This window comes from Schistocerca piceifrons, chromosome 2 (assembly GCF_021461385.2).
Source record: "Schistocerca piceifrons isolate TAMUIC-IGC-003096 chromosome 2, iqSchPice1.1, whole genome shotgun sequence".
Lineage (NCBI taxonomy): Eukaryota > Metazoa > Arthropoda > Insecta > Orthoptera > Acrididae > Schistocerca > Schistocerca piceifrons.
This window is the reverse complement of record NC_060139.1, coordinates 217,706,324-217,721,917: the sequence shown is the minus strand read 5'-3', so window position 1 is coordinate 217,721,917 and position 15,594 is coordinate 217,706,324. Positions and strand designations below refer to the sequence as shown.

At 42.8% G+C, this 15,594-nt stretch overlaps 1 protein-coding gene across 1 annotated transcript in view; it reads left to right on the top strand.

Moving 5' to 3' along the window:
• The window catches only part of LOC124775268 (homeobox protein unc-4 homolog), a 485,704-nt gene extending 474,196 nt beyond the window's left edge, over positions 1-11,508 (top strand). Inside the window, exon 4 of the mRNA XM_047250105.1 lies at positions 8,006-11,508. Within this exon, the coding sequence (XP_047106061.1) occupies positions 8,006-8,842 (837 nt within the window). The 3' untranslated portion in view covers positions 8,843-11,508. The remainder of the gene's footprint in view (positions 1-8,005) is intronic.
• Positions 11,509-15,594: the final 4,086 nt, after the last annotated feature.

Genomic DNA, 15,594 nt, shown 5'->3' with positions numbered 1-15,594 from the left:
TTATTTAGTAAGCAGTATTACTGGGATTACTTGACGATTTGCAATTAACGAATGCCACAATTTGTCTTCTTTCAATTCTTCCTCGTTAGTGTTGAATCTGCTGCAAATGATCGAAACAGATGCTGTGCATACGTAATTCCTGCCATATTCTTGTATGTGGTACGCGTAGAAATTCTGCGCGTGCATCTCGAATGACTACGTTCTGTGACTACGTTCTGCTAACTGAATTCTGTCTTCTACTTCATTCACTTCCTGTTCAGTTGGACGTTCAGATGGTATTTGACAGCTGATGACTGCGCCAGTCTCACGCAGATTATTAAAATCACGAATAAACATTCTTGCATCTGCTACTGTGAAGTTAGGAGACCGTCTGTCGTATTTTCTGCAAGCAGCAGAAGCAGCGTTTCCTTAAAAAAAATCTCAAATCGGCATAATGAGGATTTTCAAATACGTGCGGACTGCTTAAGATTGTAGATCAAGGTATAAATTGTTTTTAGGGAGATTTTTTTCATTCATGTACAGTGTGTCATAAATGAGAAATTATGTCAAAAATGGTTCAAATGGCTCTGAGCACTATGGGACTTAACTTCTGAGGTCATCAGTCCCCTAGAACTTAGAACTACTGAAACCTAACTAAACTAAGGACATCATACACATCCATGCCCGAGGCAGGATTCGAACCTGCGACCGTAGTGGTCGCGCGGTTAAAATATGTCAAAACCGTGATTTACAGCATGGGTTTATGGCGCATCTGATCACTCGGATACAATCGATGTGACACTATATTAGTTACCGACGGAAGAGGGTCCTAATAGTTTCGAATGTATCACAGAGGGCATAAGTTCAACTAAAATTCTTTTCTCAACGAGAGCTCTCTACGTCACATGGTTCGTGAACGGTAAACAGTCTGAAAATACTCGCTTGTCTCGCTTCTGCTTAAATTGTCACTACGCTTGTTTTTCTGTTTTTTCTTTTTTTTATATATACGAAGTAAAACGTGAGTGCTTGAAAATGAGAAACAGACATATTTTATGGACAGCAAAGTTTCTAAAAGTAATGCCAATCGTTCATAAAACCTTTCGACTGGTTAGCGGAAGCCAATAATCGACATAACTTGGAATATCGAAATGACAGTGATTCGAAATCGCCGAAAATAAAGCCAACTGTAAGGTGCTAGCATTGCCGATTAAAGGTTTGCTCAACTTCAATAAGGACAGATGTCGGAGGAAACTATGTCATGAAATACACATAAAATTACATTAAACATTTTTGTATCTGGCGAGTCGCAGTTTTTTCTAATATACAAATTAATTGTGGGTTTTGGTGCTTGTTTTCATAACGAATTTTCGGTCGAAAAATTGACTTCTATTTTGTTAAAAAAGCATTTCTTTTAAATACCACGACGGACTACGCTAGACAGTATATCAGTTTCAAAGCAGTTTTTAAAATTTGGTTCTAGGTTGAAAAACGTGGCGTTCAGGCCTCCCACCAGCCGCCCTCGCACTCCGCGAAGGCCTTTCGTCGATGTCGTGCAGTTTCCTTTGGGTGCAAGATTTTTACTCAAAAAACACATATTACGATTTCAATGGCGTATAATAAAGGCCTAAGGTTAGTTATGTTATATGTAAACTCAAGCACAACTTCACAACCTTAACTTCAAACGAAGAGGACAATCGAAAAATAAACCCACGCCAAATGAAAACATTTCTGTAACGAAGAAAAATGAACAGACTTTATATGGGATGTTTTATTCGAATTACTCTACTACTGCCACCTCATAAAATGTTTACCATCGCGTCTGGAACACCCTTCCAGAGAATGTAGGATGTCGAAATCGCGCAGAGGCGAGAATATCACCGTAGGATAGTAAAAAGGTGAACTGCATCAAATCAGGTAAAAAACTGACAAGGAACTTCTTGGATGAGATACGACAAATGACCCTATGATGTTTATGACATTCGATGCCCCACATATTGACTACAATGGAACCACAGTATTGGCTGTTAAAGGTAACAGGGGGCGGAACTGGAGGTATCCATTGATGAACACAGCATGAGGCTGTGGAGCGTAGTTGAACTACGTAGTCGACGAGTAACTCACAACATTGCTACAGTGCTAGTGGTGTTGATACAAAGCAGAGCAACGGCAACGATAAACAAAGCAAACATTGTGTTATATCTCCGACAATAGTTGCTGACGTTGACGTTTCGTCGGAAAGGTACCCAAGGAATATCTCACAGTGAGAAAGAAGTGGCAGGTGAAATATTAGCGTTTCTGCAAGATGAGTCAGTGGAATGTGTGGTGCCGTATACGCACGGCTCTGTGGACATGGTACATGAAGAGTATAATTATGACGATAAGTGCTTGACAAGTTAAAATGATACTGTAATAGGTGTCGAGCCATGTGGTTCATCCTTGTCGGACAGGGAGCCACAAATCGCGTCTCCAGTGAAATGCAGTAAAGAACAATCGTTGTTCAAAGAACGGGTAGTAAACATAATTACGTTCGTGGAAGAATATCCGCAGTATAGTAAAAAAAAGTGTTATGAAAAGATTTCGAATACGTCAACAACAATATGACCGTGTAGTGCACAAGGAAAACTACGGATATTGAAGGGAGGATAGCCTCACTTCTTACAAAAACTAGTTTTTGTGCGTTTCAAGGATGCTCGATACAACTTACGGGATGTGCATGAGAGTGACCTACTATGTTAAGCATATCAAAATTGCGCGCGACATTGGTTACAGTGATTGTTGCATAACTTCAAACTTTGCAACAGAGCTGGAAGACGTAACACAACGAAATTTAAAACAAAGGGTCAACTTGACAATGTACAACAAACTGTGGAACCGCCTGAAAATTTGTGGAGGAGATAAAAAAAAGTTATCTCATCGCTCAACAAGAAATTTCTTTTCAACTCCGACAAACGGGATTTGAAGAGGAAATGCATATGAAAGGAACCCTCGAAATTACAGGTACCAAGAGATTTGTATCAAGATCAGCTAACATCGACCCCTTACACATTCGTATACAGTTACGCCGCCTGCTAACCTGGATAGTAAATTGTCTGGGAAGTTATTTATTGTGATGTCAGAAGTTGGAGGTGCTCTGTCCCCTTCGATTTTTTCTCGTGTGTGTGATCTTGCAAGGGCAGTAGGAAATGTTTACGTGACAGGAAGCAAAAGTGGGAAAATAGGTGTGAGAGAACTACAAGTATTGTATGAACACTGCCTTTGGCTTTTGCTTGAGTCCTATTCTGCGTATAACAATCATAGTCCTTTATAGCAAACTACCCCTCCTGAAAGGTTTGTGACATTGCAGTTCATATCACCTGGAACCACTGAACTAATTCAACCTCTGGATGTTCGTTTTTTTTTCGTGTCTTTAAAACATATTATTGCACTAGCTGCAGCTACACCTTAAAGGATAGACAGTTTCACGATAACTTCCACGACAGACTATTTCGCATTCGCTTACATGCCGCACATTCCATCAGTTTTTATCACCCAGTTACACCAATATGACTCTATACGCATTCTTCGGGAGTGGATACCTAGCTGATTGTCCTGCATGATTTGTAAGTCCCGAAGAGTCCGCCTTCGTTCTTGATGTTGCGAACGCTTGTGATCACTTGGTGCGGCCTTTTTCTTTCGGTGTTTATGGTGGAAGTTAGTGGTTTGTTTTGTTTTGCACTTTTCTTCAATGTCGACTATGTCCATTTTGTAAAGTGTTGTACATTTTTCCCTGAGAAAGTTAATCTCTACACCTCCCGGACACCCATTTCCTGCCGCCCTCCTGACGCACATGGTGAGTCATTACTAGTTAATATTTTTCCTGTCACAACTGTTAATACAGTACTTTCGAATGAGCCTTACTAAAAATTGAATTTGCGATCTTGCACTCAAGGGGTTCCTTGTGGGAGTTACAAAAGAGGAAACTTTAGCAACGTAGAATCTCCACAGAGTTTCCTCAGAAATAGAGTGAAATGGAAATTTTCGGCACACTTGTAGGACAGTTTCCTTCACCACACACACACACACACACACACAAGAGACAGAGAGAGAGAGAGAGAGAGAGAGAGAGAGAGAGAGACGTGAAAGATGTACGTTGATAATGTGTAGCAGTAGGAAGGCTGGGTGTAACCAGAGCGATCCTAGTGCTGGGCTGAACTTGGGAAGGCGGATTGAGTGAAAAAGCCGCTAGCATCGTTAAGCTGTGCGTCGCGCGTCGCCATCTTGCGTGATGGAGTGTGCGCGGCGACGCATGAATAATTCAGCATCCGGCAGCCACCACGAGCCACGGGCCTAGCGCTCAGGCCCCTGGCTTCCTCCGCCTTCCAAATCCCTGCCCCTCCCCAAATTATTCCACGGGGAAGACCCTCTTCTGCATGTACCTCCTTCACTCTCCACTAGATACCAGTAAAGTCTGTGTTTACACTTGAGACAGTAAGAATAATATAAAGTGAGGGAGCTGGATGAATAAAATCGTTCTTCTTTAGGAAAGGTAATCATGAAGGCTCAAGCAAAGTCAGATGCATACTAACTGATCTTAACCCTCCAGTGATTGACTCTACATTATTACAGCTGTCTTTCAAATGCCGGCCGCGGTAGTCTAGCGGTTCTAGGCGCTCAGTCCGGAACCGCGCGACTGCTACGGTCGCAGGTTCGAATCCTGCCTCGGGCATGGATGTGTGTGATGTCCTTCGGTTAGTTAGGTTTAAGTAGTTCTATGTTCTAGGGGACTGATGACCACAGATGTTAAGTCCCATAGTGCTCAGAGCCATTTTTTTGTCTTTCAAATGGCAACTTGCAAAGATTCAGCTACACTGTGTAAGCTAACTATGCTGCTTCGTATTGTTTTGAGTATGCCCTACTTGAAAGGAAGCTTTCAGAAAAATATCCTAAGCAAGTGCGCTGTTTTATACAAAGCGTAGTTCCAAGGAATATTTTGAAAAGAATATTCCAGAACTGACAGTTCTTGCTTTACACGACAGAAAGAATTAACAGCATAAATGAATATTTGAGTGAATTTTATGATCACAGCTATTTGTAGCAGATTCATAATGTGATTCAAAGAATATATAGCTAATTTCCTATGATTGTGAATCAGGTGCAAGGAACAGATTAGGCTCCATCTGACAACCTAACACATTAGTACTTAAAATCTGAAATATAAAGATTCAGAGTAACAATGTCAAAAATAATATGACAGCAGCAAGCATTCTTGGAATTTCCACGCTGTCATTTACCTTGGAACCTGTCAATGGAAATAAATACAAAAAGGCTTCCGCTGACTGCAGTTCTGAAAAAGTATGCACTGAACGAAGTTTGGGCTCACACTGATACATCGCTGCTAGAGGCAGAGGGTGGATGAGAGTTAATCAATGCTTGATGTTAAGTACAGACTGCAGAATGCATACAAGGAACTATCAATGGCAGTGGAATGTATGTAAATCATAGATGCTGTTGTTCAGTAAATGACTTTTTTGATGCAAGCCATACACGTTGATAATAAAAAAAAGTACAGTTGTCCATTCATGGACCACGTGGCATATTCGGCCACCACATAATAAAGAATTAAGCAAAGAAGGTTACTAGACAATTAGAAACTCTTGAAATCATTTAAATAAACGAGACTGTGAAGTAGTCAATGTACCTATTGTTCGGATGTGTTAATGAATAACTGATCCTATACCAAGTGGATCAAAGGTATCTACCTCTCTTAACAATGAACGCTAAGCATAATCGTGAGTGAAGTCACATTACAGATCTGAAAGTAATGGAAAGCAGTATTGCAGCCATCAACTGAATGCTAGCATCAAGTGTAAGCTAATCGCTACGAATAGTAAAATTATCTAGTGATGTGTCCAGGACATTTGAGGCATGTCTCGCACCATATAGCAAGAATGTAATGTGGTGATGGTTTTCATTACATCATATGTCCTGCTTCATTTTATCCTCTGATCAATTTTGTTGTTATGCTGTTTTCTCTGTAATACTTTTTTTACATCCCCTACATAGTCACATTACTCGACTGCCAATTTCTTACAAATTTCCGTATTGAAGACGGAGATGTGAATGTTGTAGAATATATAATATTTTGTACAATCAGTTTTTTTCTGTAGGATAAAATTTTGGAAAAACAGTGATATTAAAATTTTAATTCAGTTATGCAATTTTGATTACACAGTAGAAGTTTTACATTTAAACTTTTAAAGGTCTGGAAAATAATTTAACTTTAACGCAGCGTGGTACCTCTTCCCGTAAGGATTTATTTCGCTGAGTCCCTGAACCATCAAGACGCTTGATTTTGGTGAATCCCTCGACGCTCAACATCAGGGAGACTGATTTCGGTGTGCGACATTACAGTGCCTGTGTTATTCCGAATTACGATGCAAACGTCCCTTCGGACATGCATATGTGTCTGAAAGAACAGGCACTGAGGTGACCCGAAGTGGCCGTGCGGTTAAAGGCGCTGCAGTCTGGAACCGCAAGACCGCTACGGTCGCAGGTTCGAATCCTGCCTCGGGCATGGATGTTTGTGATGTCCTTAGGTTAGTTAGGTTTAACTAGTTCTAAGTTCTAGGGGACTAATGACCTCAGCAGTTGAGTCCCATAGTGCTCAGAGCCATTTGAACCATTTGAACTGAGGTGACTACAGCCATTATCAAATACGTGAGATGCATTCACAGTTCCAAATATGGACAACCATCAACTATACAATGGAATGACGACAAGGAAAATTCACGCCGTATCAGGACTCGGTTTCCCGCTTATGGCAAGCGGTCGCTTTGCTATTTGGCTATCCGTGCACGACTCACAGCCAAACCCAAACTTCCATATGTCGTCAACTACTTGCCTAGAACCTGTAGTCGTACATCCATTATGTATACTCCCATGCAAGGAAGAGACATTTTACTTGAAAGTCGCTTGCCCGGTGTCGGTGCATAAAAGCATTCTGCAGTACCTGTGTTACTTGGAATTACGATGCAATGCTCCTTCGGATACGCATGCATGGAAGTTAGAGTCTTGTGAGTCGTGGTAGGGAGGCCAAATGCTATCAGCTCGGTAGCTCAGCGTGACCTGCCCTCTGTAATAAAAAAAGCTGAGGGAATGGAAAGTTGATGTTTTCAAAGGGGATTTGTGTCTCTGCTGCTGCTGCCATTGCTGAAACTGGCCACGCCTAATCCCCTCACCACGCATGGAGGTCAGGTTTTATTTTCAAATCGATAACGCCCTTTTTGATTGCAGTCTCTGATACTACGCAAAAAGGGAACAGATACGTTTCGTCGAAATAATTCTTTCCATTCGTGTCAGGTGGCACTGTAATCAGCACGGTAGTTACGTCGGTTGGATGGTAGAACACACAGAAATCATGAAACGCATTCACAGTTGCGAATGCGGACAACCATCGGATGTATAATGGAATAACGACAGTCAAAATTCGTGCCGGAGAGGGACTCGAAACCGGATATACAGCTTATCGCGAGCGGTCGCCATACAATTTTTAAAAAAATGTCATTCTGTTCATTACTGTTTGTTGCATTTGTTGAGGGCGGACGTTCCACGACACCTGTTCAAGTTCATCGTCGATCCATTCAAAAATGGTTCAAATGGCTCTGAGCACTATGGAACTTAACTTCTGAGGTCATCAGTCCCCCCCCCCCCCCCCCCCTCCCGAGGCAGACTTCGAACCTGCGACCGCAGCGGTCGCGCGGTTCCAGACTGTAGCGCCTAGAACCGCTCGTCCACTACAGCCAACGATGCTGTCAGGAGTCGTGTGTGCGATGAAATACGCTGGTTCGTGTTAGGGAGGGTACTGGACTTAGGTACTCCTAGTAGGTGTGGTAGCCACATTGCGCAACCGCCTAGTAAGCAGGAGACCCGGGTTCAGGTCCCAGCCGTGGCACAAATTGTAATTCATTGCTTCAGTTTATATCTTATCAGATTCCCAGTGAGTTTTGGCCACTCAGTTTGTAACACCTTGTCGGTTTCCGTGTTGCAGGTGTGGTTCCAGAACCGGCGCGCCAAGTGGCGCAAGAAGGAGCACACGAAGAAGGGCCCGGGCCGGCCGGCGCACAACGCGCACCCGCAGACGTGCAGCGGGGAGCCCATCCCGGAGGAGGAGCTGCGGCGCAAGGAGCGCGAGCGGCGCGAGAAGAAGCTGCTCAAGTCGCTGGAGCGCCAGCAGCGCAAGCTGGCCGCCAAGGGCGTCGCCGTCGACCTGGACACGCTGCGCCGAGAGTGGGAGGCCCAGCAGCAGCAGCAGCAGGCGGGCGGCGGAGGCTGCCGCAAGGTGGCGGGGGCGGCGGCGGCCGCGGCGGCGGCGGCAGCGGCAGCTGTCTCGCGCCACCAGCTGCTGTCGGCGCACGACTCGTCCAGCTGCTGCAGCAGCACAAACGCCTCCACGGCGACGGCCCGCGACGTCGAGATCGACGTGGTGGGCGACCCCTCCGAGGACGAGGCGGCCGCCCACGCAGACCAGCCGCAATTCGACTCCCCTAACTCCCACGCCACCCGGCCGGAAGACTACGGCTCCTTCCAGCCGTTCCAGCATCAGCAGTTCCACCACCACCAGCAGCCGCTGGACGTCCCCAAGTCGCCGTCACCGCCCGCGTCCAGCGACGCGGCCAAGCAGCGCAGGCCCAACCCGTTCAGTATCGAGTCGCTGCTGTCGCGACCCGACGACCGACACCAGCGGCACACGCCACCGGCGCCGACGCCGCCCCCACGCGACGCCGGGACGCTGTGCAGGCCGGCGCCCGTCTCGCTGAGCGGCGGCGTCCTCATCGGCAGCAGGACGCCGCCCACCGGCTGCTTCAGCCACCTCATCACTGGCTAGCGACGCGCTGGCCTCTCCACCAGCGCACATCGACACCTGTTCTGTCTGACAGACATCAGCTATCGCTGTAGCTTCCAGACTAACATCTAATCGGACCTCGAACATCGTATGCATCTTTTGAAATCGAAAAATCTGAGCTATGCGTCTCCTGAAAACTGGAGTTATGTCATGAAACGATGGTCTGGTTTTTGCTTACGAGAAGGTGCTGATAAATCTTTAGCTGTAGACATAGCTTACTGGTCATCGAAGTTAGGCACTATTGGGCATAGCTAGCACAGCACGGGTCTTCCGAGCACCGTTGACAAGCAGGATGCACTCAGACCTTATGAGGCCAATTGAAGAGCTGTTGACTTAGAAGTCGCAGATCTGACAACAGATGGAATAGTGGTGTGCTGATCACATGCCCCTCACATGAGTATCCAGCGGCGCCTGTGATCTAGGGATGACACGTCGGTCGGTCGATAATGTTGGGCCGTCTGAGTCCTCTTCCGATGGATTCAAAGTTCTAGAGTACTGGACGTTTCGATCCCTCTGCTTGGACCATCTTCAGCATCCACTCTGCAATCAGCGAATTCAGAATAATCCTAAGGATTAACACTTCGTTTCCGTTAATACGAGGTGTATGAGAAAAGTAATGAGGCAGATTCTTTATCTACCAAAGTTTTTATTTTTTTCCAAACAAGAGAATTGTCCCCTTCAAAGCAGCTCCCTTAAGCAGCTAGTCACCAGCAGAATTGTTGTTTCCAAGCTTGGGTACAGCGGTGAAAGGCTTCAACTGGTAGTGCCTTCAACATGTCGGTCACATTCTTTTGAACGTCCTGCAGAGTCACAAAATTTTGTTCTTTTAAGACATTTTTCAGTTTCGGGAAAAGAAAAGAGGTCACAGGGACTGAGATCAGGTGAATAGGGGGACAGTGGAACAACAAAAATTCTTTTTGAGGTCATAAATTCCGTGTTGAAAGTGACCATGCGTCATGAGGGGTTTTCGTGATGGCGTATCTACTTTCCTGCAATGTCCAACCTCACTCGATTCACCATTTTCCTTAGCCTTTCAAGGACATATTTATGAAACATTTGGTTGACAGTTTGTCCTGGAGGAACATATTCTTTATGCTAACTGGTCAAGAAAGGTAACTGGCATTGTTTTGATCTTTGATTTGCTCATTTGAACTTTTTTCAGTCGAGGAGATATCTCAGTGTACCTCTCCTCACTTTGCCACTTTGTCTCAGGATCATACTCAAAAATTCACAGTTCATCACCTGTGATCATACGACTGATGCATTCGAGGTCACTGGCAATTGTCTCAAGATGATCAGCGCATACGTTTCTTTGATTGTCTTTCTGCCCCGCTGTTAGGTTTTTTTGTCACCATTTTGGCACAAATCTTTCGCATGTGAAAAATTTCGGTGAAAATTTGTCATATGGTGAAAGATTTTTTTCAGATTTATTTGATTTAAGTACAGCAGTCAAGCCAGGGACCTAGAAACGACAGAGAGGCTTTGTCCCACTGTAGCCCTCAGTAGTTCACATCCTCACAACAGGCCACAGCAGTCCACCGACCCCACCGCCGTGCCACACCGAACCCAGGGTTATTGTGCGGTTCGGCCCCCAGTGGTTTTTGAAGTTGGAAGTCTCCCTGAGCAAGGTTTATCTTCTCCATGTTCTCGGTTTTCCAAAAACGATTTGTCCCAACGAAAAACTTGTGCTCTTGATGTTCCCCATAGACCTTCCAAAAGTCACATTAGAGAGTTCTAGAAGTTTAGTACAAAACTTGATGGCATGACTTTGCTCCAAGTTCCACTCCTCCATTTTCATAACACACAACAAAAACATAACTCCTCAAATGGCGCTCTCAGAATTCATGTGATGGGTGTAAGGAGCTGAAACTCGGACTGAGCATCTAGAAGGAATGAACACATCGCTCTACTCTAACAGAATAACACAGTGTTGCCAAATCGCTCGCTGTGTTGTTTGGCTCATTACTTTTCTCACGGAAATATCTTTGTCTATTAGTGTTTCTCGTTTTTGAAATCTGCCTTACGCAAAACAATATTTATTTTTATTCGCCGAGGCAGGTTTCGACAACTATGTGTTATCTTCTATGGGTCAGAATTATTTCTGTAAAGTATAATACAAAATTTATACTTGTTTACCTATTGCAGGTCTAAAAATTATAACATGTGCATTTTGTTTGGTTTGTTTTGATTGCTCGCCTGAAAGTTACATTGAAAGTGAAAATGCATTTCTACAGATCGATCTTTGCGCTCTTTGTTGTCATTTTGGCTGCATGTCACTGAAAAGTAGTCATGAAGAAAGTTCGTGCATTTTTGTGACACACAGAAGATGACACAGATCTCGAAACATGTCCGGGTGAATAAAAAGAAACAGCGTTTTGCATCAAGTGGATAAAAAATAAACAAGTTCTGTGTCGCAAACACGGAAAAACGTCAAGAGGAGTTTCCGACCTGAGCAAGATGAGTCTTTGTCTCCAAACTTACACTGTCGAAGTCTTCCACCTGTTACGTATGTGCAGTGGAGGTATTCATAATAATACTAGGTATTGGTGGGTCACTTTTTATACACATTTTCATGGTCATGTTATAGGTCCTCATCTCAATTTCGGTTAGAATGGAAACCCAGTTTACATCCCTGTCATTTTCCAAGTTTCAATGTTCATGAAATTGGGTAACCGCATATTCAAATGTTTTCTGTCGCTCAACTGATTATTGATGAATGTTTTACTCCCTGCTACGCAAAGCAAGGCCAACGCAGGTAGAGTCGCTGTGGTATTGGTGATGGAGATTCTTCAGTCTTCCAGCGATAACTTATTAAATGCCGTTCACACATTCCGGGACAGCTGTACGATTGCCATTTCAACAAGCAGTTAATCTCAGCAGGTCAATGGCCCATCTATGTCGACGCATTTCTGTGAAGGAGTGTAGGATTGAGAATTGAAGCCTAACAGCTCTGTAGCATCATCATGAATATCTTTCTCTATCTTTTTACTTTTAAGCACTTGGCCGCCACCCTTCATTTTATTCCGTACGAACTCAGCGTGAGATGTCAACTGTATTTGACTTAAAATCAAGAGAGTGAGTAATTGTGACAGTGAGGTGAGACTTTCGTATAGCAAAGATATAGAAAATCTAAACAAGATACTGCATTACCTTTTCGTAACCTTTTACAAAAAAAGTCTACACTACAGATATATCAGCACCGGCTTATGGGATCTAGACTTCTTCTAGCGACATTCCAAACTGACGTGTACTCCAGAAATCACCGAAAGCTTCGATGGACGCCTATAGTGCAGCAAAGATGGAATTACATCCTACCTGGGATGGTTACGTAACGTTACATGAACAGTCTTGAATGTAGACGTCCGATCAAACGTACTACTTAGGCCAGATCCGTTCTCCAAAAGAATCCTTCGACCCATAAGTGTAGTCCTGCGAATTTAGTTGAAGGCTTTTTGTTGATATTCGAAAGTGTAAGACATCAAAACCATACTGTGACCGGAGTGGTAGTGCTGCAGGATAGCCTTTGTGCAATTAAGTGTTTGAGAAAAGAAACGGACTTCAGCATTGAACTTGTTCCTGAAATGTGCCCAGATGGCTCAGAAGGTTCGAAATTACCTGAGGCAGGCGAAACTAAACCTTCTGTTCAGGAAAACCAATATTTTACAGAGATTCAGTACTTAAAATTGACAATGGTAACAATAAAAGTAGAGAAAGAAGGAAGCAGGATATCAAACGTAGTGACACCTTTTAATCGAAGAGTGTGCGGTAAAAGTGAAACGGAGAACACAGCTTACTGAGATATTTCCTGATATTGAAGCAATAATCAGTGTTGAAATAAAATTTTTGCTTTCATTTGCCTATGAACTCTGTGAAGCGCTGAAATGTATATATACTATATGTGCTGTGACATGTACGTGTGCCCGAAATTTGTTGATCTAGTGTTAACGAAAACTGTAAATGGCTGTTAAATTCATTAACTTCTTCTCCATATGAAAAGTTGGAGCTGAGAAAAACCAAATGAAATTTGATCTAGCTTTTCATAACTTGTACATATGAAACCTTTAATATTTATTCTTTAACAATGGTTTCAGCCTGTCTGCGAGACTACTACAATGAATCATTGTAGAGGCAACTGTTTCAGTCATTTTCAGTTTTACTGTTGAGAACTTAACACTGAAATGCTAATAGAATGAGACACAGTTTTCCACATTTTCCGATAAAGAGAACCACGTTCTGACCGATTTCGAAAGTGTGATGTTATGAATAGCAGATTCTTATGTTTACCATTGTAGCCCAATAATTTAAGACCTACTTCTAGGCACAACGGCTGTCTAGCTCCCATACTATTCTGTAAAGTCGATAGAGTAATTGTCCATAACAATTTAACAAGACTCTGTATTGTGAATATCAGTTCACTGTAAATGAATCGTATTTATGTTGTGTTATCATTAAGACGGTAATATTTATTTGCTAATCGATGGAATTTTTCATTCGTTATGCCTTACCTGCATTATCCATTCAACAGCACAGCAGTTTCAAGACAGAAAATGTAAATCTACTGCACCGTGAGTATCAAAAATAAGCTAAAAACAGAGTCGACTGCCGGATATTTTCCATTACACTGGAAAATATTCTGAAAGTAAGTGCAGGTCTTAGAATATACTTACAACAAAAACTTAAATACATTTCTTATTTTAATTTGGTTTGGGTTTATTGAACCATACTTGCCAACAGCTTATTACAAATACGAAATCATGGATACACGGAAATCACAACGTAAACAGTTTAAGCTTATTTTAAAAATTCCTTGTAGATACAATAGATAAGCAATCTTGGAGTATCAATTGCAGACAAAATAGAATGCAAGAAAGAAGTCAACATACATTGGATAGCATACATCTGCACATTCAACTGTTTATACTGCTCCACATGGCACACCTATTTCGTATACTAACATTGTTGTGTCACATGAAATAAAAAAGATCTTTGTGTATTTGAGGATATTCATGACACATTGCAACGGGAGCAACTGTCGAAAGTGTCCCCTTTCATCTCACAAGGTTTCATGGTAAACTGTCCGCTGTGTTTCGGAGAAACTGCTGGAAAACAGCCAGGAGGTTAATGTGTCCTTGTCCATTCTTCTGACAGTCGCAGAAAGATTTATCCTTAATGTCTGTCAAATGTGTGAAGGAGTTGAACCATGGTTGGTAAACATTCGCACCGAGGTAGTTACCAACTTCAAGTTCACCCGAAATTTTCGAGACCAGGTGAAGCTTCTAATTTCGGGTTTGGCCATTATGGCAGTGAAAGGCGGCAATTCACCACGTACTCTTTCTTGGCCAGTTCCCATAACTCTGAGGTCTGTAGACCAACGTTCCTTACGGAAACAGAAACAGTGACATCCAAATAAATCTTTAACAACAAAGTCGTGAGGACCAGTGTAATCGCCTACATGACAGAGGCACAAAAAGATGTGTAAGTTTTTCGGCAGAGAATAAAACTGCCTCTCTTATCCTTGTAATAACTGCTACCATTCAAGTACAGCACAAATAATTTCTGTAAACACTCTTCTGCCCTGGTATATTACGTGCATTCAGTCACATCACTCACTCCAAGAGGTAAGAAGAGATCCAGGCCAAGTCCTTATGAAAGGTGCTCATAAGACATCAGAAAACATTGCTGCAGCAACATGAATTTGTAAAGGTGAGGAATACAGTGCGGGGAGATGCCTGCATATATTTCAGGCAAGTGGATGTGAAATGGATGATGATGATGACAGTGATGCTTCTCATGCGGTTCGAAGAACGTTATAGACTTCCAACGTTTGAGACAGATTTGTAACTGGTGGAATGTCTGATTCATAACGCCAACCTCACCTGCATTATCCATTCACAGGGGCAGCTGCTTCAAGACAAAAAGGTAAATGTACTCGTCCGTAAGTATAAAATGTTGATAGCCTCTAAAGGAAATACAGGGTTCATCGCCAAAAATATTCCAAGATGCTACTCCAGGTGGGTAAAAAATAAATGTGCCCAAAGGAAAATACTGAACACGAAAATGAAGATTTGGCCCAGTCTAACTACCCCCTGAAGCAGATCTTAGGATCTCTTAATGGTGATGTTACTTCCTTCTTCTTGCTCTTTAACATATACATTACAAAATATAAATGAACGTTTAAGGGAACTAGTACCTACAAAATATAAATGTTTTTTCTGCTTGTACATTTATTTTAGATTAAAACCCCTTCATATATCATAAATGTTTGCATATCTATACCCAATGGACATAAAGAGATACAAATGAATTCCCTAACTAATATTACTAATCAATTGCCCAAATGTGCCCTTTTATGGCTATGCGATCTAATATAAATGACGCGAGATGGCAGGCATCATCTAGGCACCAAATACTAGGAGACACTATTTTTAAAGATGATCTACAGTGGTGTGCAACCCCAGTGGAAATAAAGTTACGTGATCACAGATATTTAGCTTTATAGCCCTAATAAGCCGAAGCGATTAGCAATATCACCGTATGTACTGTGACCGGTGCGTTGGGGTGATAGTTCTCGTACACGTCTCCGACAACAGAAGAACTCCAGCCACAGAATATGAAAACCAAACTCATTCAAGCACTAGGACGGCATGAGGCGGTCCTCTGACTTGTGTAATTTAATACTGTCTTCTCGTCTCAGTGTGCTACAGACGAGAAACGCCAACTCCCAGCCACACGGA